The sequence below is a fragment of the Panulirus ornatus genome, chromosome 16 (assembly GCF_036320965.1).
Source record: "Panulirus ornatus isolate Po-2019 chromosome 16, ASM3632096v1, whole genome shotgun sequence".
In the NCBI taxonomy this organism is placed as follows: domain Eukaryota; kingdom Metazoa; phylum Arthropoda; class Malacostraca; order Decapoda; family Palinuridae; genus Panulirus; species Panulirus ornatus.
Window position 1 is genome coordinate 47,657,707 of NC_092239.1, and position 26,081 is coordinate 47,683,787.

General features: G+C 38.8%; 1 protein-coding gene across 1 annotated transcript in view; it reads left to right on the forward strand.

Annotated features, from left to right (window-relative positions):
• Window positions 1-16,699, forward strand: part of LOC139753934 (probable glutamate receptor) — a 469,637-nt gene extending 452,938 nt beyond the window's left edge. Inside the window, 4 exon segments of the mRNA XM_071670893.1 lie at window positions 13,777-13,957; window positions 15,428-15,527; window positions 16,131-16,260; window positions 16,586-16,699. Coding sequence (XP_071526994.1) covers window positions 13,777-13,957; window positions 15,428-15,527; window positions 16,131-16,260; window positions 16,586-16,699 — 525 coding nt within the window.
• The last annotated feature ends 9,382 nt before the right edge of the window (window positions 16,700-26,081 follow it).

A 26,081-nucleotide genomic window follows, 5' to 3' on the forward strand; every position in this document is an offset into this window, starting at 1 on the left:
AACCCCGGTATACCACATCGCTCCAATTCACTCTATTCCTTGCCCTCCTTTCTCCCTCCTACATGTTCAGGCCCCGATCACAAAAAATCTTTTTCACTCCATCTTTCCACCTCCAATTTGGTCTCCCTCTTCTCCTCGTTCCCTCCACCTCCGACACATATATCCTCTTGGTCAATCTTTCCTCACTCATTCTCTCCATGTGACAAAACCATTTCAAAACACCCTCTTCTACTCTCTCAACCACTCTCTTTTTATTTCCACACATCTCTCTTACCCTTACGTTACTTACTCGATCAAACCACCTCACACCACACATTGTCCTCAAACATCTCATTTCCAGCACATCCATCCTCCTGAGCACAACTTTATCCATAGTCTACGCCTCGCGACCATACAACATTGTTGGAACCACTTTTCCTTCAAATATACCCATTTTTGGTTTCCGAGATAATGTTCTCGACTTCCACACATTCTTCAAGGCCCCCAGAATTTTCGCCCCCTCCCCCACCCTATGATCCACTTCCGCTTCCATGTTTCCATCCGCTGCCAGATCCACTCCCAGATATCTAAAACACTTCACTTCCTCCAGTTTTTCTCCATTCAAACTCACCTCCCAATTGACTTGACCCTCAACCCTACTGTACCTAATAACCTTTCTCTTATTCACATTTACTCTTAACTTTCTTCTTTCACACACTTTACCAAACTCAGTCACCAGCTTCTGCAGTTTCTCACATGAATCAGCCACCAGCGCTGTATCATCAGCGAACAACAACTGACTCACTTCCCAAGCTCTCTCATCCCCAACAGACTTCATACTTGCCCTTCTTTCCAAAACTCTTGCATTCACCTCCCTAACAACCCCATCCATAAACAAATTAAACAACCATGGAGACATCACACACCACTGCCGCAAACCTACATTCACTGAGAACCAATCACTTTCCTCTCTTCCTACACGTACACATGCCTTACATCCTCGATAAAAACTTTTCACTGCTTCTAACAACTTGCCTCCCACACCATATATTGTTAATACCTTCCACAGAGCATCTCTATCAACTCTATCATATGCCTTCTCCAGATCCATAAATGCTACATACAAATCCATTTGCTTTTCTAAGTATTTCTCATATACATACTTCATATATATCTTTTTTTCTTTATACTTTATACTTTTATACTTTTTTTTTTTTTTTGCTTTGTCGCTGTCTCCCGCGTTTGCGAGGTCGCGCAAGGAAACAGACGAAAGAAATGGCCCAAACCCCCCATACACATGTATATACATACGTCCACACACGCAAATATACATACCTACACAGCTTTCCATGGTTTACCCCAGACGCTTCAGATGCCTTGATTCAATCCACTAACAGCACGTCAAACCCGGTATACCACATCGCTCCAATTCACTCTATTCCTCGCCCTCCTTTCACACTCCTGCATGTTCAGGCCCCGATCACACAAAATCTTTTTCACTCCATCTTTCCACCTCCAATTTGGTCTCCCTCTTCTCCTCGTTCCCTCCACCTCCGACATATATATCCTCTTGGTTAATCTTTCCTCACTCATTCTCTCCATGTGCCCAAACCACTTCAAAACACCCTCTTCTGCTCTCTCAACCACGCTCTTTTTATTTCCACACATCTCTCTTACCCTCACGTTACTCACTCGATCAAACCACCTCACACCACACATTGTCCTCAAACATCTCATTTCAAGCACATCCATCCTCCTGCGCACAACTCTATCCATAGCCCACGCCTCGCAACCATACAACATTGTTGGAATCAGTATTCCTTCAAACATACCCATTTATGCTTTCCGAGATAATGTTCTCGACTTCCAAACATTCTTCAAGGCTCCCAGGATTTTCGCCCCCTCCCGCATCCTAAGATCTACTTCCGCTTCCATGGTTTCATCCGCTGCCAGATAGACTCCCAGATATCTAAAACACTTCACATCCTCCAGTTTTGCTACATTCAAACTTACCTCCCAATTGACTTGACCCTCAACCCTACTGTACCTAATAACCTTGCTCTTATTCACATTTACTCTTAACTTTTTTCTTTCACACACTTTACCAAACTCAGTCACCGGCTTCTGCAGTTTCTCACATGAATCAGCCACCAGCGCTGTAATATCAGCGAACAACAACTGACTCACTTCCCAAGCTCTCTCATCCACAACAGACTTCATACTTGCCCTTCTTTCCAAAACTCTTGCATTTACCTCCCTAACAACCTCATCCATAAACAAATTAAAAAACCATGGAGACATCACAGACCCCTGCCGCAAACCTACATTCACTGAGAACCAATCACTTTCCTCTCTTCCTACACGTACACATGCCTTACATCCTCGATAAAAACTTTTCACTGCTTCTAACAACTTGCCTCCCATAAGATATATTCTTAATACCTTCCACAGAGCATCTATATCAATTCTATTATATGCCTTCTCCAGATTAAATGCTACATACAAATCCATTTGCTTTACTAAGTATTTCTCATATACATTCTTCAAAGCAAACACCTGATCCACATATCCTCTACCACTTCTGAAACCACACTGCTCTTCCCCAATCTGATGCTCTGTACATGCATATCTATCTATCTATCTATCTATATATATATATATATATATATTTTTTTTTTTTTTTGCTTTGTCGCTGTCTCCCGCGTTTGCGAGGTAGCGCAAGGAAACAGACGAAAGAAATGGCCCAACCCACCCCCATACACATGTATATACATACTTCCACACACGCAAAATATACATACCTACACAGCTTTCCATGGTTTACCCCAGACGCTTCACATGCCCTGATTTAATCCACTGTCAGCACGTCAACCCCGGTATACCACATCGCTCCAATTCACTCTATTCCTTGCCCTCCTTTCACCCTCCTGCATGTTCAGGCCCCGATCACACAAAATCTTTTTCACTCCATCTTTCCACCTCCAATTTGGTCTCCCTCTTCTCCTCGTTCCCTCCACCTCCGACATATATATGCTCTTGGTCAATCTTTCCTCACTCATTCTCGCCAAGTGCATAAACCATTTCAAAACACCCTCTTCTGCTCTCTCAACCACGCTCTTTTTATTTCCACACATCTCTCTTACCCTTACGTTACTTACTCGATCAAACCACCTCACACCACACATTGTCCTCAAACATCTCATTTCCAGCACATCCATCCTCCTGCGCAAAACTCTATCCATAGCCCACGCCTCGCAACCATACAACATTGTTGGAACCAGTATTCCTTCAAACATACTCATTTTTGCTTTCCGAGATAATGTTCTCGACATCCACACATTCTTCAAGGCTCGCAGAATTTTCGCCCCCTCAACCACCCTATGATCCATTTCCGCTTCCATGGTTCCATCCGCTGCCAGATCCACTCCCAGATATCTAAAACACTTCACTTCCTCCAGTTTTTCTCCATTCAAACGTACCTCCCAATTGACTTGACCCTCAACCCTACTGTATCTAATAACCTTGCTCTTATTGACATTTACTTTTAACTTTCTTCTTTCACACACTTTACCAAACTCAGTCACCAGCTTCTGCAGTTTCTCACATGAATCAGCCACCGGCGCTGTATACAACTGACTCACTTCCCAAGCTCTCTCATCCCCAACAGACTTCATACTTGCCCCTCTTTCCAAAACTCTTGCATTCACCTCCCTAACAACCCCATCCATAAGCAAATTAAACAACCATGGAGACATCACACACACCTGCCGCAAACCTACACTCAGTGAGAACCAATCACTTTCCTCTCTTCCTACACGTACACATGCCTTACATCCTCGATAAAAACTTTTCACTGCTTCTAACAACTTGCCTCCCACACCATATATTCTTAATACCTTCCACAGAGCATCTCTATCAACTCTATCATATGCCTTCTCCAGATCCATAAATGCTACATACAAATCCATTTGCTTTCCTAAGTATTTCTCACATACATTCTTCAAAGCAAACACCTGATCCACACATCCTCTGCCACTTCTGAAACCACACTGCTCTTCCCCAATCTGATGCTCTGTACTTGCTTTCACCCTCTCAATCAATACCCTCCCATATAATTTACCAGGAATACTCAACAAACTTACACCTCTGTAATTTGAGCACTCACTCTTATCCCCTTTGCCTTTGTACAATAGCACTATGCAAGCATTCCGCCAATCCTCAGGCACCTCACCGTGAGTCATACATACATTAAATAACCTTACCAACCAGTCAACAATACAGTCACCCCCTTTTTTAATAAATTCCACTGCAATACCATCCAAACCTGCTGCCTTGCCGGCTTTCATCTTCCGCAAAGCTTTTACTACCTCTTCGCTGTTTACCAAATCATTTTCCCTAACCCTCTCACTTTGCACACCACCTCGACCAAAACACCCTATATCTGCCACTCTATCATCAAACACATTCAACAAACCTTCAAAATACTCACTCCATATCCTTCTCACATCACCACTACTTGTTATCACCTCCCCATTTGCGCCCTTCACTGAAGTTCCCATTTGCTCCCTTGTCTTACGCACTTTATTTACCTCCTTCCAGAACATCTTTTTATTCTCCCTAAAATTTATTGATACTCTCTCACCCCAACTCTCATTTGCCCATTTTTTCACCTCTTGCACCTTTCTCTCTACCTCCTGTCTCTTTCTTTTATACGTCTCCCACTCAACTGCATTTTTTCCCCGCAAAAATCGTCCAAATGCCTCTGTCTTCTCTTTCACTAATACTCTTACTTCTTCATCCCACCACTCACTACCCTTTCTAATCAACCCACCTCCCACTCTTCTCATGCCACAAGCATCTTTTACGCAATCCATCAATGATTCCCTAAATACATCCCATTCCTCCCCCACTCCCCTTACTTCCATTGTTCTCACCTTTTTCCATTCTGTACTCAGTCTCTCCTGGTACTTCCTCACATATATATATATTTATATATATATATATATATATATATATATATATATATATATATATATATATATATATATATATATATATATATATATATATATATATATATATATATATATATGTACATATATATATATATATATATATATATATATATATATATATATATATATATATATATATATATATATATATATATATATATATATATATATATATATATATATATATATATATGTACATATATATATATATATATATATATATATATATATATATATATATATATATATATATATATATATATATATATATATATATATATATATATATATATATATATATATATATATATATATATATATATATATATCACTCTTGAAGTAGAACCTTCAGACACAATTGAAAAAGTGAAGGAAAATAGTGAAATTGGAGAAAAATGTAGCTTAGACATTGAAGCTTATTAATACAGTGGTTAAATTGATGAGAACTGCTATTGACGTTTGTGTAAATAAATTATACATTTCCTTTTTTCCATAGCCAGAGGTTGAACCATTATGTGACATTCATTTTTTTCATTCATTTCAAGCTAGAAGTTTCAGTTTTCTAAATTGTTTCTTACATTTTTCATATGTATATATATGTATGTGTGTGTGTGTGTATATGTGCGTATGTATGTGTATGTGGGTGTATGTGTATATGTATAAATATATGTATATTATCCCTGGGGATAGGGGTGAAAGAATACTTCCCACGTATTCCTCGCGTGTCGTAGAAGGCGACTGGAGGGGACGGGAGCGGGGGGGCCAGAAATCCTCCCCTCCTTGTATTAACTTTCTAAAATGGGAAACAGAAGAAGGAGTCACGCGGGGAGTGCTCATCCTCCTCGAAGGCTCAGAGTGGGGTGCCTAAATGTGTGTGGATGTAACCAAGATGTGAAAAAAGGAGAGATAGGTAGTATGTTTGAGGAAAGGAACCTGGATGTTTTGGCTCTGAGTGAAACGAAGCTCAAGGGTAAAGGGGAAGAGTGGTTTGGGAATGTCTGGGGAGTAAAGTCAGGGGTTAGTGAGAGGACAAGAGCAAGGGAAGGAGTAGCAATACTCCTGAAACAGGAGTTGTGTGAGTATGTGATAGAGTGTAAGAAAGTAAATTCTCGATTAATATGGGTAAAACTGAAAGTTGATGGAGAGAGGTGGGTGATTATTGGTGAATATGCACCTGGGCATGAGAATAAAGATCAAGAGAGGCAAGTGTTTTGGGAGCAGCTGAATGAGTGTGTTAGTGGTTTTGATGCACGAGACCGGGTTATAGTGATGGGTGATTTGAATGCAAAGGTGAGTAATGTGGCAGTTGAGGGAATAATTGGTATACATGGGGTGTTCAGTGTTGTAAATGGAAATGGTGAAGAGCTTGTAGATTTATGTGCTGAAAAAGGACTGATGATTGGGAATACCTGGTTTAAAAAGCGAGATATACATAAGTATACGTATGTAAGTAGGAGAGATGGCCAGAGAGCGTTATTGGATTACGTGTTAATTGACAGGCGTGCGAAAGAGAGACTTTTGGATGTTAATGTGCTGAGAGGTGCAACTGGAGGGATGTCTGATCATTATTTTGTGGAGGCTAAGGTGAAGATTTGTATGGGTTATCAGAAAAGAAGAGTGAATGTTGGGGTGAAGAGGGTGGTGAGAGTAAGTGAGCTTGAGAAGGAGACCTGTGTGAGGAAGTACCAGGAGAGACTGAGTACAGAATGGAAAAAGGTGAGAACAATGGAAGCAAGGGGAGTGGGGGAGGAATGGGATGTATTTAGGGAATCAGTGATGGATTGCGCAAAAGATGCTTGTGGCATGAGAAGAGTGGGAGGTGGGTTGATTAGAAAGGGTAGTGAGTGGTGGGATGAAGAAGTAAGAGTATTAGTGAAAGAGAAGAAAGAGGCATTTGGACGATTTTTGCAGGGAAAAAATGCAATTGAGTGGGAGATGTATAAAAGAAAGAGACAGGAGGTCAAGAGAAAGGTGCAAGAGGTGAAAAAAAGGGCAAATGAGAGTTGGGGTGAGAGAGTATCATTAAATTTTAGGGAGAATAAAAAGATATTCTGGAAGGAGGTAAATAAAGTGCGTAAGACAAGGGAGCAAATGGGAACTTCAGTGAAGGGCGCAAATGGGGAGGTGATAACAAGTAGCGGTGATGTGAGAAGGAGATGGAGTGAGTATTTTGAAGGTTTGTTGAATGTGTTTGATGATAGAGTGGCAGATATAGGGTGTTTTGGTCGAGGTGGTGTGCAAAGTGACAGGGTTAGGGAAAATGATTTGGTAAACAGAGAAGAGGTAGTGAAAGCTTTGCGGAAGATGAAAGCGGGCAAGGCAGCAGGTTTGGATGGTATTGCAGTGGAATTTATTAAAAAAGGGGGTGACTGTATTGTGACTGGTTGGTAAGGTTATTTAATGTATGTATGACTCATGGTGAGGTGCCTGAGGATTGGCGGAATGCGTGCATAGTGCCATTGTACAAAGGCAAAGGGGATAAGAGTGAGTGCTCAAATTACAGAGGTATAAGTTTGTTGAGTATTCCTGGTAAATTATATGGGAGGGTATTGATTGAGAGGGTGAAGGCATGTACAGAGCATCAGATTGGGGAAGAGCAGTGTGGTTTCAGAAGTGGTAGAGGATGTGTGGATCAGGTGTTTGCTTTGAAGAATGTATGTGAGAAATACTTAGAAAAGCAAATGGATTTGTATGTAGCATTTATGGATCTGGAGAAGGCATATGATAGAGTTGATAGAGATTCTCTGTGGAAGGTATTAAGAATATATGGTGTGGGAGGAAAGTTGTTAGAAGCAGTGAAAAGTTTTTATCGAGGATGTAAGGCATGTGTACGTGTAGGAAGAGAGGAAAGTGATTGGTTCTCAGTTAATGTAGGTTTGCGGCAGGGGTGTGTGATGTCTCCATGGTTGTTTAATTTGTTTATGGATGGGGTTGTTAGGGAGGTAAATGCAAGAGTTTTGGAAAGAGGGGCAAGTATGAAGTGTGTTGGGGATGAGAGAGCTTGGGAAGTGAGTCAGTTGTTGTTCGCTGATGATACAGCGCTGGTGGCTGATTCATGTGAGAAACTGCAGAAGCTGGTGACTGAGTTTGGTAAAGTGTGTGGAAGAAGAAAGTTAAGAGTAAATGTGAATAAGAGCAAGGTTATTAGGTACAGTAGGGTTGAGGGTCAAGTCAATTGGGACGTGAGTTTGAATGGAGAAAAACTGGAGGAAGTGAAGTGTTTTAGATATCTGGGAGTGGATCTGGCAGCGGATGGAACCATGGAAGCGGAAGTGGATCATAGGGTGGGGGAGGGGGCGAAAATTCTGGGGGCCTTGAAGAATGTGTGGAAGTCGAGAACATTATCTCGGAAAGCAAAAATGGGTATGTTTGAAGGAATAGTGGTTCCAACAATGTTGTATGGTTGCGAGGCGTGGACTATGGATAGAGTTGTGCGCAGGAGGATGGATGTGCTGGAAATGAGATGTTCGAGGACAATGTGTGGTGTGAGGTGGTTTGATCGATTGAGTAACGTAAGGGTAAGAGAGATGTGTGGAAATAAAAAGAGCGTGGTTGAGAGAGCAGAAGAGGGTGTTTTGAAGTGGTTTGGGCACATGGAGAGGATGAGTGAGGAAAGATTGACCAAGAGGATATATGTGTCGGATGTGGAGGGAGAAAGGAGAAGAGGGAGACCAAATTGGAGGTGGAAAGATGGAGTGAAAAAGATTTTGTGTGATCGGGGCCTGAACATGCAGGAGGGTGAAAGGAGGGCAAGGAATAGAGTGAATTGGAGCGATGTGGTATACCGGGGTTGACGTGCTGTCAGTGGATTGAATCAAGGCATGTGAAGCGTCTGGGGTAAACCATGGAAAGCTGTGTAGGTATGTATATTTGCGTGTGTGGACGTATGTATATACATGTGTATGGGGGGGATTGGGCCTTTTCTTTCGTCTGTTTCCTTGCGCTACCTCGCAAACGCGGGAGACAGCGACAAAGTATAATAATAATAAAAATATATATATATATATATATATATATATATATGTGTGTGCATATGAGTGGATGGGCCATTCTTCGTCTGTTTCCTGGCACCAGTTCGCTGACGCGGGAAACAGCGACTAACAAGCTCCTCAAATATTTACTGCATTAAAGGAACAGTCTTCATTTTTGCAAATACAATGACATAAGAAATGAGACAAAAACACTTCAAAATTTTGTAAAATACTATAAGCTAAAGAACATTACATGAAAACATTAACTACTCTTTCAACACATAATTTGCCTGTCAAATCATCTGAAAAAAAAAATATTGTGCAGTAAAGAGTTCATGATGCTGATCAATCTTAGACTGGTTGTCATAAAATGCATATCTTTTTTCATACTTGATCACAGTTTCCCACATTAGCAAGGTAGTGCCAGGAACATACAAAGAAAGACATAATCCACTGACATCCATTCTCTTTGTGTCATGTGTAATGCAATCAAATCACAGCTCCCACCCACAACTAGACCCCACAGACCCCTCCACGGCCCACCCAGGATGCTTCATATGCCCTGGTTCATTCCATTGACAGTATGTCAACTCCAACATACCACATTGTTCCAATTCACTCTATTCCATGCATGCCTTTCACAACTCTACACTCATGATATTAACCCAAAATCTGATATATTCCATTTCTTGAAATTACAATTATCAAAGTGAATCAACCACTATGTACTGCGTTCTCCTGCAAAAATTGTCAATCAATCTGAGCTACTAAGATCACTGCATGTCAAAGCTATCAAGGATACGTGTCCTAACAATAATTAACCCCTTTAATTGTACTATCATACATTGTCCTTGTAAACTCCCAGTCTTGCATTCTTTCCACATGCCCAAACTATCTCAAAGTATTACGTTACTTAGAAGCTGCTTAACATACTCTGAAATCTTTATTGATTATGTTTATGCCAGTGACTCCTTTTTTTCAATTTACTGTGGAGGATTATAGGGTTACATCCCTCATTGCATATTGATGGTGAATTATCACATTTTTCTTTGAGGGTCATTTTTCATCCTGCATTATCATTCTGCTTTTTCTGTTCATCCTCAGTATATGATTTTTCTTTTTCCTCTTGTGTTATTGCTGTTTCGAGCTTAGCTATTCCATGTGCTACTAATTACTCAAGCATTATTTTATTGCAATAGAACAACTTCTGCTGTCATTATTACTAATATTGCAGCTGCTTCTTCTTCTTCCCATTACCTTGGCCATTGAAATTGCTTCACCACCTACCTTCATTCATTGTCTTCTCATCACTGTGTTCTTCCTTGTCCTTATTTTCTTCTTTCCCTCTTCATTTATGATGATTATCATGACTTTTTGGTGAATATGGTGAACATTTTATTGATGTGTAATGAAGTACATGTAGTGATTATTTTGCTCCTTGTGTGAACTAACAATTATATTGAACATTGTGCAGTTGCACTGAACATGAATCACATGATATATCAAATTTTCTACACTCCAAGTGAAGAAAGTGCAGTTACAGTGAGTATTGTAAAGTTGTAGTTTTTATATCATTCACTTTGAGCAAATGTTTTACAACTGATTGTAGCCATTTTCAGAAGGTTAAGCCCAGCTTAAAATATATGAAGGGGAAGATTATTTCAGACATAGTTCTGGTATAAAGATCTATTTGAATCCCATTACCAAAAAATATGACAGCACGTGTTTCTTGTAACAGTGAAAAATATTTCTTCTGATGTCATTATATGTTAATCGTCATGTATTTTCAGCCTGTATTAGATACAGTGCAACGGTAGTGCTCTGGAAATCATGTATAAAACAAAAAATTTAGGTTAATTATATCTTATTACAGCTGTTTTTTGTAATTCTTTTGGCTTCATGCTGACAAAATACCATTAGGAGACAACTGTTATTGGGCTATTGTAATTACTTTTAGCAACAAAGATATATATACATATATATATATATATATATATATATATATATATATATATATATATATATATATATATATATATATATATATATAAATATATATATATATATATATATATATATATATATATATATATATATATATATATATATATAAATATATATATATATATATATATATATATATATTTTTTTTTTTTTTTTGCTTTGTCGCTGTCTCCCGCGTTTGCGAGGTAGCGCAAGGAAACAGACGAAAGAAATGGCCCAACCCACCCCCATACACATGTATATACATACGTCCACACACGCAAATATACATACCTACACAACTTTCCATGGTTTACCCCAGACGCTTCACATGCCTTGATTCAATCCACTGACACCACGTCAACCCCGATATACCACATCGCTCCAATTCACTCTATTCCTTGCCCTCCTTTCACCCTCCTGCATGTTCAGGCCCCGATCACACAAAATCTTTTTCACTCCATCTTTCCACCTCCAATTTGGTCTCCCTCTTCTCCTCGTTCCCTCCACCTCCGACACATATATTCTCTTGGTCAATCTTTCCTCACTCATTCTCTCCATGTGCCCGAACCATTTCAAAACACCCTCTCCTGCTCTCTCAACCACGCTCTTTTTATTTCCACACATCTCTCTTACCCTTACGTTACTTACTCGATCAAACCACCTCACACCACACATTGTCCTCAAACATCTCATTTCCAGCACATTCATCCTCCTGCGCACAACTCTACTCATAGCCCACGCCTCGCAACCATACAACATTGTTGGAACCACTATTCCTTCAAACATACCCATTTTTGCTTTCCAAGATAATGTTCTCGACTTCCACACATTCTTCAAGGCTCCCAGAATTTTCGCCCCCTTCCCCACCCTATGATCCACTTCCGCTTCCATGGTTCCATCCGCTGCCAGATCCACTCCCAGATATCTAAAACACTTCACTTCCTCCAGTTTTTCTCCATTCAAACTCACCTCCCAATTGACTTGACCCTCAACCCTACTGTACCTATCAACCTTGCTCTTATTCACATTTACTCTTAACTTTCTTCTTTCACACACTTTACCAAACTCAGTCACCAGCTTCTGCAGTTTCTCACATGAATCAGCCACCAGCGATGTATCATCAGCGAACAACAACTGACTCACTTCCCAAGCTCTCTCATCCCCAACAGGCTTCATACTTGCCCCTCTTTCCAAAACTCTTGCATTCACCTCCCTAACAACCCCATCCATAAACAAATTAAACAACCATGGAGACATCACACACCCCTGCCGCAAACCTACATTCACTGAAAACCAATCACTTTCCTCTCTTTCTACACGTACACATGCCTTACATTCTCGATAAAAACTTTTCACTGCTTCTAACAACTTGCCTCCCACACCATATATTCTTAATACCTTCCACAGAGCATCTCTATCAACTCTATGATATGCCTTCTCCAGATCCATAAATGCTACATACAAATCCATATATATATATATATATATATATATATATATATATATATATATATATATATATATATATATATATATATATATATTTTTTTTTTTTTTTTTTTTTTCATACTATTCGCTATTTCCCGCGATAGCGAGGTAGCGTTAAGAACAGAGGACTGGGCCTCTGAGGGAATATCCTCACCTGGACCTCATCTCTGTTCCGTCTTTTGGAAAATTAAAAAAAAAAAAAAAAAAAAACGAGAGGGGAGGATTTTCAGCCCCCGGCTTCCTTCCCTTTTAGTCGCCTTCTACGACACGCAGGGAATACGTGGGAAGTATTCTTTCTCCCCTATCCCCAGGGATATATATATATATATATATATATATATATATATATATATATATATATATATATTTTTTTTTTTTTTCTTTTTTTTTTTTTGTCGTGTGTCTCCCGCGTTTGCGAGGTAGCGCAAGGAAACAGCTGAAAGAAATGGCCCAACCCCCCCCATACACATGTATATACATACATCCACACACGCAAATATACATACCTACACAGCTTTCCATGGTTTACCCCAGACGCTTCACATGCCTTGATTCAATCCACTGACAGCACGTCAACCCCGGTATACCACATCGCTCCAATTCACTCTATTCCTTGCCCTCCTTTCACCCTCCTGCATGTTCAGGCCCCGATCACAAAAAATCTTTTTCACTCCATCTTTCCACCTCCAATTTGGTCTCCCTCTTCTCCTCGTTCCCTCCACCTCCGACACATATATCCTCTTGGTCAATCTTTCCTCACTCATTCTCTCCATGTGCCCAAACCACTTCAAAACACCCTCTTCTGCTCTCTCAACCACGCTCTTTTTATTTCCACACATCTCTCTTACCCTTACGTTACTCACTCGATCAAACCACCTCACACCACACATTGTCCTCAAACATCTCATTTCCAGCACATCCATCCTCCTGCGCACAACTCTATCCATAGCCCACGCCTCGCAACCATACAACATTGTTGGAACCACTATTCCTTCAAACATACCCATTTTTGCTTTCCGAGATAATGTTCTTGACTTCCACACATTCTTCAAGGCCCCCAGAATTTTCGCCCCCTCCCCCACCCTATGATCCACTTCCGCTTCCATGGTTCCATCCGCTGCCAGATCCACTCCCAGCGGATATATATATATATATATATATATATATATATATATATATATATATATATATATATATATGTATGTGTGTGTGTGTGTGTGTGTGTGTGTGTGTGTGTGTGTGTGTGTGTGTGTGTGTGTGTGTGTGTGTTTGTATAAATATGTATTTACGTTGAGTTTTGAAGCAGTCATTTGTTTGTAACTTTATCCTTTTTCAAGTCTGTTAATTCTGGCATCTTCCGAGAGATCGCTGACTCCGAGAATGTGGGACGGATCCAGTACGTGAGAAGCACACAGTTCCCAGCCAGCATGGAGACGCTAGTGCGCCAGGGCAGCCACGTCCTGATCGCTGAGGACCTATACGGGAGGGTCCTCATGGCTCAAGACTTCTCACGAACAGGTAGATCACTGTGTCTCGCTGGATCTTAATACCGCAGGAAAGTCTCTGGCATTAACCGAACCTTGATGTCTATAATGTGATATAGCTGTCCACATGTAAGGCAAGACAGTCTTTACGATGACCCAGAGGTCTTCAGTCTAGACTGACTAACTCAAAATCGACCAGATTTCCCCTGACTTTGAGTGCCATGGTTCGTACCGAGAACAACTGGCATCCTCTGCTACAACCATGTTCCCTTGCGGAACTCCCTACTAAGACTGAAAATGAGTGTATATGGGAATACGTCAGTTTTACCTCCAAAATGGAATAATGGTAAAATGTTTTGTGAACCATACATATCAGCTGCCATTACTACAAATTGCGTCCACGTTACAGACTTCAAAAAGAAGTAACATTTTCCAGTTGCTGAATCACTACATTAATCATTTTATCAGGATGTAATCATTATGTTACCAATAACATACATCACTCAGTCATTCATGTCAGCCAATAACTATGGTTTTACTTCCTATTAAAGAACATTTGCAAAGTTTGTAGTCATTTCTCTAATTCATAAATATCCAGTTGGTACATGAGAGTACAATGGTCGATTCACCAGGTGTACTAATCAGTGATTTATGCTGCTTGCGACCAGCGGTGACTCTCCTCGTCCACTACTATTGTATTATTCATCCAAGGTAACCAGTGCAGCCATTTCTTGCTCATGTTATTATTCTTACACAACTCCACACACTCCATGCTAGTTACCCTGTCACCCAGACACTCCTTTATGTTATCCTCTTTCTCACCCAGTCACTCATTCATGCCAATTCAATCTCATCCACATTCTCTTTCGTCCTCTTCTGCTACCTTTTATAATTATTGGTTGATCTTTTTCTCTTTTTTCAGTGTTTTTACTACCCCCACTTATCAAATTATCTATATTGCTTGATCATTATTCACAAGCTCTCAGGATCATAGACTTCCATACTTCTTCTTTCTAACAATCAGAGGAACATATACGTGAATATACAGAAAAAGATTCTTGGTACAAGACTCCACCTATAATGACATGAACGATACTCATCTGGCAAGTGTCACATCCTCGAGTAAAATCATGAAGTTTGGGAGACATAAAATCTGTCTGGATCTCGAATTATTACATCTCAGATCGCATCTCGAGACATTTCTGACAACCTATTTTCTATCCTTTTCCTCTGCATTAGTTCTGAGGAGAGAGAGGTAATGATTCAGTGAACACAGTTTCCCTATATTAATCCTAACATTAGTCTCTGTTTTGCAGATACAATTGCTACTAATCTTTGGATTATAATTTGCATAGGTCATTTCTGCTGTTCATAACGAAAGGTTCATTGTGATTTGGTGTGTATGTGAACATTTACTAACATTACGTAAACAATATATAAATTAATGGCCATCAACGCGTTCTCCATAAAACCAAATGAGATAAATTACTTTTGTTTCCATTAGGACACTGTGATTTCTACGCATCTCGGGAGGTGTTCCTGCCCTTCATGTTTGCTATGGTTGGCCAGAAGAACAGTCCTCTGGTGCCAGTCATCAGTGGCAGGTTTGGCTCGAGGTTGCCCCTGTGTTTGCTCATAGTGGCTACTGTGATGGTGATGATGGCGGGTCTGTGCTATCTTTGGACAGTCTGCTTGCTAAGAAAATATGATGTGAATTCATACACAAATACGTCATATAACATGTGTTCTGTGAGGTTAATTATGTATTCATAGTCATATATACCTCATATATTTCTGTGACATAACTGATTATATAATAGCTTTTATTGTTACTACCATATGACACTATGTCTAGTGCATGAAGCTATGCACAATGAGAAATATAAGTAAATACCTTATTCAAGTATCTTGAAATGATGAGGAACGCAGCATTACACTATCAAAATTTCATCACATATAATATTATTTAAAACAACGTTACTACCATGAAGACAAACCATACTGATCAATATACATAGGAACACTGTACTTATCCTTGTGGTTTACAAATCCTATGGTAATAGCTAAGGTGTTTGTTTCTAGTTAGTTGTACTTCGCAATTTTGCTCAATATCTTGACCTGTCCACCACAGTAATGATATATGCACGAGAAGAAGCGGAGTCCAGTATTACGGTCACCAGACTGTCTACTTCATGTATTCCCCACAGAATCGAGTCTCTGAGGGAATCAGGTATATACGACCACTGGATGGAAACAGCGATCCCAAATTCCACCTCATGTGTGTATTCTCCCACTAAGATCACCGTCAACACCTCACTCTCATTGTATAACCTCTGGGTAATGTGCCACAGCGTTCACTGTTAAGCGTTATATGTCAAGATATCCACATGAAGTGTCATCAAATCATCATGACGTATAATGATGTTATATCTATATTATGTGAAATGTCATCATGACGTATAATCATGTTATATCTACGTTGTATAAAACGTTATCCTATGTATACGACGCTTTATGTCACTGTATATGTACATGATATACCCTGAATGGACTGCTGCTGCTCTCTCTCTCTCTCTCTCTCTCTCTCTCTCTCTCTCTCTCTCTCTCTCTCTCTCTCTCTCTCTCTCTCTCTCTGGTATAAAGTTGATGTCCAACATTCCAGGGTATGTTTGCGGTTGTGTGTGCCGGGATGGTCGTCAGTGTGCTGGCTCTGACCTGTGAGCTTCTCGGCGGTGAACTGCATCAGTTCTGGGGATCTACAGGACACGATCCATAATGGTCGAACCAACAACAATCTATGGCCTTAAAGATTGAACAAAGACAACGATGCTTCAAGTCTTGATCAAACATGGGAAACATATATGACACAACCTTCCTTTGTTACAATGTTAACAAACTATATCATTAGATATAAGCGGACACGCAAGTGGACACATAATAATTCTTCGAGACATGTAGAGGAGGAGCAACCAGAGGATGTAACATGAAATTAAGAGAGAAACTTGTAAGGTGACCGGAATCACTGAGGACATGGTTATTACTGAGGACATTGTTATAAAGGAGGATATAGTTATTACTGAGGGCATAGTTATTACTGAGGACATGATTATTACTGTGGATATGGTTATTACTGTGGATATAGTTATTACTGTGGATATGGTTATTACTGAGGACGTGGGTATTACTGAGGATATGGTTATTACTGTGGATATGGTTATTACTGTGGATATGGTTATTACTGTGGATATGGTTATTACTGTGGATATGGTTATTACTGTGGATATGGTTATTACTGAGGACGTGGGTATTACTGAGGATATGGTTATTACTGTGGATATGGTTATTACTGTGGATATGGTTATTACTGAGGACGTGGGTATTACTGAGGATATGGTTATTAATAAGGATATGGTTTTGATGCACGAGACCAGGCTATAGTGATGGGTGATTTAAATACAAAGGTGAGTAATGTGACAGTTGAGGAAATAATTGGTGTACATGGGGTGTTCAGTGTTGTAAACGGAAATGGTGAAGAGCTTGTAGATTTGCGCGCTGAAAGAGGACTGGTGATTGGGAATATCTGGTTTAAAATAAGAGATGTAGATAAGTATACGTATCTAAGCAGGAGAGATGGCCAGAGAGCGATTTTGGATTACGTGTTAATTGATAAGCGCGCTATGTAGAGACTTTTGGGTGTTAAAGTGCTGAGAGGTGCAACTGGAGGGATGTCTGATCATTATCTTGTGGAGGCGAAGGTGAAGACTTGTAGAAGTTTCAGAAAAGAAGAGAGACTCTTGGGGTGAAAATATTGATGAGAGCAAGTGAACTTGGGAAGGAGACTTGTGTGAAGAAGTACCAGGAGAGACTGAGTACAGAATGGAAAAAGGTGAGAACAAAGGACGTGAAAGGAGTGGGGGAGGAATGGGATATATATAGGGAAACAGTGATGGCTTGTGCAAAAGATGCTTGTGGCAAGAGAAGCGTGGGAGATGGGCAGATTAGAAAGGGTAGTGAGTGTTGGGATGAAGAAGTAAGATTATTAGTGAAAGAGAAGAGAGAGGCATTTGGACGATTTTTGCAGGGAAACAATTCAAATGACTGGGAGATGTATAATAGAAAGAGGCTGCAGGTCAAGAGAAAAAGGTGTAAGAGGTGAAAAAGAGGACAAATAAGAGTTTTGGTGAGAGAGTATTATTAGATTTTAGGGAGAATAAAAAGATGTTTTGGAAGGAGGTAAATATAGTGCCTAAGACAAGGGAACAAATGGGAACATCAGTGAAAGGGGCTAATAGGGAGGTGATAACAAGTATTGGAGATTTGAGAGGGAGATGGAGTGAGTATTTTGAAGGTTTGTTGAATGTGTTTGATGACAGAGTGGCAGATATAGGAAGTTTTGGTTGAGGTGTGGAAGGTAAGAGGGTTAGGGAGAATGATTTGGTAAACAGAGAAGAGGTAATAAAAGTTTTGCGGAAGATGAAAGCTGGAAAGGCAGCGGGTTTGGATGGCATTACAATGGAAATTATGAAAAAATGTGGTGACTGTGTTCTTGACTGGTTGGTAAGGTTATTTAATGTATGTATAACTCATGGTGAGGTGCCTGAGGATTTTTAAGGAATGCTTCCATAGTTCTCCCACCACTCACTACCCTTTCTAATCTGCCCACCTTCTACGCTTCTCATGGCACGTGCATCTTTTGCGCAAGCTATCACTGCTTCCCTAAATACATCCAATTCCTCCACCACTCACCTTACGTCCTTTGTTCTCACCTTTTCCCATTTAGTACTCAGTCTCTCCTGGTACTTCCTCACACAAGTCTCCTTCCCAAGCTCACTTACTCCTATCACTCATTTCACCCCAATATTCTCTCTTCTTTTCTGAAAACCTCTACAAATCTCTTATCCTTCGCCTCCACAAAAATGATCAGACTTCCCTCCAGTTGCACCTCTCAGCACATTCACATCCAAAAGTCTCTCTTTCGCGCGCCTATCAATCAACATGTAATCAATAACGCTCTCAGGCCATCTCTCCTACTTACATGCGTATACTTATGTATATCCCTCTTTTTAATAGGGATAGAGATAATAACTGAGGTGGCATTACTCCAGCCAAAACAATGATTTAGTTTTTAATGTGATTAAACAAGATATTTGATTATTGTCCCGTTCTTATACTATATTTATGTTGCTTAAGTCTAACAGAAAGATCCTTAATATTCTGCCCAACATAAAAGTTATCACAGTTTCTACATGGCACTTTATTGATGCATCCAGGAGAATTTTTAACTCTTGGTTAAGATATTCTTTATAGTATTATTGTTGCTGAAGGCAACATTTACATTAAAGGATTTAAGCAACATGGGAAGTAAGGTAAAATTGTTATTAAAAGGGATATCCAAAAGATTCTTAGTGTCAATGGTAGGTTTGGTCTCAACTCTATAAAATGATTTCTTTGCTAACTTAAGGGATTTATGAATGAAACATCTAGGGTACTTTAACGTAGATCAAATGGAATATATCTTCTCAAACTCATCATCAATGAAATCTGGGCTGCAACTACGTAATGCCCTTAGGAACATAGTTTGAATTGATGATGATTTAACTCTGTCATGTTAAGATGAGTAATTATGGATATATGATCATACATTGGTAGGCTTTCTGTATATGCTATACATAAATTTGTTTCTTTGCCTATTGATCATGTAAGCTAAGAATGGTAACATGCCATTATTTTCATTTTCCAATGTAAATTTGTTGGAAGGTACTAAATTGTTAAGTAAGGGTATAAATATTTGTAAATTTACATTTTTTGGCAAAACACAAAGAACATCATCTACATACCTGTACCAAATTGCTTAGAAGGTAAGATATCATTTAGTAATTATGTTTCAAAAAATTCCATATAATGATTACTTAGTACAGGTGAAAGAGGGTTACCCATTGTCATACCAAATTTTTGAGCATAATGATCTCCATTGAATTGAAATACAGTCTTCTATACACAATTTTATCAGTTCAGTGAAAACAGACTTTGAAACGGTAAATGAATATCATCCAAGACATGAGATATATATTCTAAAAGATCATCAACAGGAACTTTTGTGAAAAGTGAGGAAACATCAAAGCTAACTAGCTTGAAATCAAAATTAACATCGATATTGTTTAGCTTTTTGACTAAATCTACATTGTTCATGATATTAGAATTTGATACCTTGCCCACTAAACGGCTTAATAAGGAAACTAACCATTTTGACACTTTATATGTGATGGAGCCTACTGAACTCACTATAGGTCTTGCTGGAAAATTCTGTTTATGTGTTTTGATAAGTCCATACATATATGACAATGAAGGGGACAAATGTGACAAACATTTGATAAGAGAACCATTACCTTTAAACAAAGACTCTTTTCTTGATTGGAATGGGAATTAACTGATTCTAAGGGATTTTTACTGAGTTTACAATATGTTGTGTCATCATATAAAAGATCATTCACTTTAGATAGAGAGTTACTTTTGTCTAAAATCACAACGGTGTTAGCCTTATATCCTTTAGTAATATGTATATCCTTGTCTTTTTTAAGGTGTTAATAGCTCTTATAAATCTTTTATGGCATTTAGGTTCCATTGGTTTTGACAAAATGGCATATACTAACCTCTAAACCATGGAAAGCTGTGTAGGTATGTATATTTGCGTATGTATATTTGCGTGTGTGGACGTATGTATATACATGTGTATGGGGGGGGGGGGGGTTGGGCCATTTCTTTCGTCGGTTTCCTTGCGCTACCTCGCAAACGCGGGAGAGAGCGACAAAGTATAAAAAAAAAAAAAAAAATATATATATATATATATATATATATATATATATATATATATATATATATATATATATATATATCCTCGATAAAAACTTTTCACTGCTTCTAACAACTTTCCTCCCACACCATATATTCTTAATACCTTCCACAGAGCATCTCTATCAACTCTATCATATGCCTTCTCCAGATCCATAAATGCTACATACAAATCCATTTGCTTTTCTAAGTATTTCTCACATACATTCTTCAAAGCAAACACCTGATCCACACATCTTCTACCACTTCTGAAACCACACTGCTCTTCCCCAATCTGATGCTCTGTACATGCCTTCACCCTCTCAATCAATACCCTCCCATATAATTTACCAGGAATACTCAACAAACTTATACCTCTGTAATTTGAGCACTCACTCTTATCCCCTTTGCCTTTGTACAATGGCACTATGCACGCATTCCGCCAATCCTCAGGCACCTCACCATGAGTAATACATACATTAAATAACCTTACCAACCAGTCAACAATACAGTCACCCACTTTTTTAATAAATTCCACTGCAATACCATCCAAACCTGCTGCCTTGCCGGCTTTCATCTTCCGCAAAGCTTTCACTACCTCTTCTCTGTTTACCAAATCATTTTCCCTAACCATCTCACTTTGCACACCACCTCGACCAAAACACCCTATATCTGCCACTCTATCATCAAACACATTCAACAAACCTTCAAAATACTCACTCCATCTCCTCACATCACCACTACTTGTTATCACCTCCCCATTTGCGCCCTTCAAATTGTGTACGTGTAGGAAGAGAGGAAAGTGATTGGTTCTCAGTGAATGTAGGTTTGCGGCAGGGGTGTGTGATGTCTCCATGGTTGTTTAATTTGTTTATGGATGTGGTTGTTAGGGAGGTAAATGCAAGAGTTTTGGAAAGAGGGGCAAGTATGAAGTCTGTTGGGGATGAGAGAGCTTGGGAAGTGAGTTAGTTGTTGTTCGCTGATGATACAGCGATGGTGGCTGATTCATGTGAGAAACTGCAGAAGCTGGTGACTGAGTTTGGTAAAGTGTGTGGAAGAAGAAAGTTAAGAGTAAATGTGAATAAGAGCAAGGTTATTAGGTACAGTAGGGTTGAGGGTCAAGTCAATTGGGAGGTGAGTTTGAATGGAGAAAACCTGCAGGAAGTGAAGTGTTTTAGATATCTGGGAGTGGATCTGGCAGCGGATGGAACCATGGATGCGGAGGTGGATCATAGGGTGGGGGAGTGGGCGAAAATTCTGGGAGCCTTGAAGAATGTCTGGAAGTCGAGAACATTATCTCGGAAAGCAAAAATGTGTATGTTTGAAGGAATAGTGGTTCCAGAAATGTTGTATGGTTGCGAGGCGTGGGCTATGGATAGAGTTGTGCGCAGGAGGATGGATGTGCTGGAAATGAGATGTTTGAGGACAATGTGTGGTGTGAGGTGGTTTGATCGAGTAAGTAACGTAAATGTAAGAGAGATGTGTGGAAATAAAAAGAGCGTGGTTGAGAGAGCAGAAGAGGGTGTTTTGAAATGGTTTTGTCACTTGGAGAGAATGAGTGAGGAAAGATTGACCAAGAGGATATATGTGTCGGAGGTGGAGGGAACGAGGAGAAGAGGGAGACCAAATTGGATGTGGAAAGATGGAGTGAAAAAGATTTTGTGTGATAGGGGCCTGAACATGCAGGAGGGTGAAAGGAGGGCAAGGAATAGAGTGAATTGGAGCGATGTGGTATACCGGGGTTGACATGCTGTCAGTGGATTGAATCGGGGCATGTGGAGCGTCTGGGGTAAACCATTGAAATCTGTGTAGGTATGTATATTTTGCGTGTGTTGACGTATGTATATACATGTGTATGGGGGTGGGTTGGGCCATTTCTTTCGTCTGTTTCCTTGCGCTACCTCGCAAACGCGGGAGACAGCGACAAAGCAAAAAAAAAAAAAAAAAAAAAAAAATATATATATATATATATATATATATATATATATATATATATATATATATATATATATATATATATATATATATATATATATATATATATATATATATATATATATATATAATATATATATATATATATATATATATATATATATATATATATATATATATATATATATATATATATATATATATATATATATATATATAATATATATATATATATATATATATATATATATATATATATATATATATATATATATATATATATATATATAAATATATATATATATATATATATATATATATATATATATATATATATATATATATATATATATATATATATTTATATATATATATATATATATATATATATATATATATATATATATATATATATATATATATATATATATATATATATATATATATATATATATATATATATATATATATATATATATATACATACATATATATACATTTATAGATATTATTTATATTTATATATTTTGCTATGTCGCTGTCTGCCGCGTTTACGAGGTAGCGCAAGGAAACAGAAGAAGGAAATGGCCCAACCCACCCCCATACACATGTAGATACATACACGTCCACACACGCAAATATACATAACTATACATCTCAATGTACACATATATATATACACACACTGATATATACATATATACACATGTACATATTTTATACTGTCTGCCTTTATTTATTCCCATCGCCACCTCGCCACACGTGGAATAATATCTCCTTCCCCCTTCATGTGTGCCAGGTAACGCTGAGAAAAGACAATAAAGGCTCCATTCGTTCACATTCAGTCTCTAGCTGTCATGTAATAATGCCCGAAACCACAGCTCCCTTTCCATATCCAGGCCCCACAGAACTTTCCATGGTTTTCCCCAAACGTTTCACATGCCCTAATTCAATCCATTGACATCACGTCGATCCCGTTATACCAAATCGATCCAATTCACTCTATTCCTTGCACACCTTTCACCCTCCTGCATGTTCAGTCCCCGATCACTGAAAATCTTTTTCACTCCATCTTTCCACCTCCAATTTGGTCTCCTACTTCTCCTTGTTCCCTCCACCTCCACCACATATATCCTCTTGGTCAGTCTTTCCTCACTCATTCTCTTCATGTGCCCAAACCATTTCAAAACACCCTCGTCTGCTCTCTCAACGACGCTCTTTTTATTTCCACACATGTCTCTTACCCTTATATTATTTACTCGATCAAACATCCTCACACCACATATTTTCCTCAAACATCTCATTTCCAGCACATCCACCCTCCTCCGTACATGTCTATCCATAGCCCACGCCTCGCAACCATACAGCATTTTTGGAACCACTATTCCTTTAAACATAGCCATTTTTGCTTTCGAAGATGATGTTCTCGACTTCCACACATTCTTCAAGGCTCCCCGGATTTTCGACCCCTCCCCCACCCTATGATTCACTTCCGCTTCCATGGTTCCACCCGCTGCCAGATCAACTCCCAGATATCTAAAACACTTTACTTCTTCCAGTTTTTCTCAATTCAAACATACCTCCCAATTGACTTGACCCTCAACCCTACTGTACCTAATAACCTTGCTCTTATTCACATCTACTCATAATTTTCTTCCTTCCCACACTTTACTAAACTCAGTCACCAGCTTCTGTAGTTTCTCACATGAATCTGCCACCAGCGCTGTATTATCAGCGAACAACAACTGACTCACTTCCCAAGCTTTCTCATCCCCAACGGACTGCATACATTCACATCTTTCCAAAATTCTTGCATTCACCTCCATAACAAACCCATCCATAAACAAATTAAACAACCATGGAGACATCACACACCCATGCCGCAAACCTACATTCACTGAGAACCAATCACTTTCCTCTCTTCCTACACGTGCACATGCTTGACATCCTCGATAAAAACTTTTCACCGCTTCTAACATCTTGCCCCCCAAATCATATATTCTTAGTACCTTCCACAGAGCATCTCTATCAACTATATCATATGCCTTCTTCAGATCCATAAATTGTACATACAAGTCCATTTACTTTTCTAAGTATTTCTCACATACATTCTTCAAAGCAAACACCTGATCCACACATCCCCTACCTCTTCTGAAACCACACTGCTCATCCCCGGTCTGATGCTCTGTACATGCCTTCACCCCCTCAATCAATACCCTCCCATATAATTTACCAGGAATACTCAACAAGCTTTTACAACAAGCTGATTTTAGCAGTCACTCTTATCCCCTTTGCTTTTGTGCAATGGCACTATGCAAGCATTCCGCCAATCCTCAGGCACCTCACCATGAATCACACATACATTAAATAACCTTACCAACCAGTCAACAATACAGTCACCCCCTTTTATAATAAACTCCACTGCAATACCATCCAAACCTACTGCCTTGCCGGCTTTCATCTTTCGTAAAGCTTTTCCTACCTCTTCTCTGTTTACCAAATCATTTTCCCTAACCCTCTCACTTTGCACACCACCTCTACCAAAACACACTATATCTGCCACTCTATCATCAAACACATTCAAGAAACCTTCAAAATACTCACTCCATCTCCTTCTCACATCACCACTACTTGTTATCACCCCATCACCCCCTTCACTGAAGTTCCCATTTGCTCCCTTGTCTTACGCACTTTATTTACCTCCTTCCAGAACATCTTTTTATTCTCCCTAAAATTTAATGATACTCTCTCACCCCAACTCTCATTTGCCCTCTTTTTCACCTCTTGCACCTTTCTCTTGAGCTTCTGCCTCTTTCTTTTATACATATCCCAGTCATTTCCATCTTTTCCCTGTAAAAAGTATCCAAATGCCTCTCTTCTCTTTCACTAATAATGTTACTTCTTCATCATACCACTCATGACACTTTCTAATCAACCCAACTCCCAAGCTTCTCATGCTAGAAGCATCTTTTGCGCAAGCCATCACTGCTTCACTAAATACATCTCATTCCTCCCCCACTCCCCTTACATCCTTTGTTTTCACCTTTTCCCATATATATATATATATATATATATATATATATATATATATATATATATATATATATATATATATATATATATATATATATATATATATATATATATATATATATATATATATATATATATATATATATATATATATATATATAATATATATATATATATATATATATATATATATATATATATATATATATATATATATATATATATATATATATATATATATATATATATATATATATATATATATATATATATCTCGAAGGCTCAGAGTGGGGTGCCTAAATGTGTGTGGATGTAACCAAGATGTGAAAAAAGGAGAGATAGGTAGTATGTTTGAGGAAAGG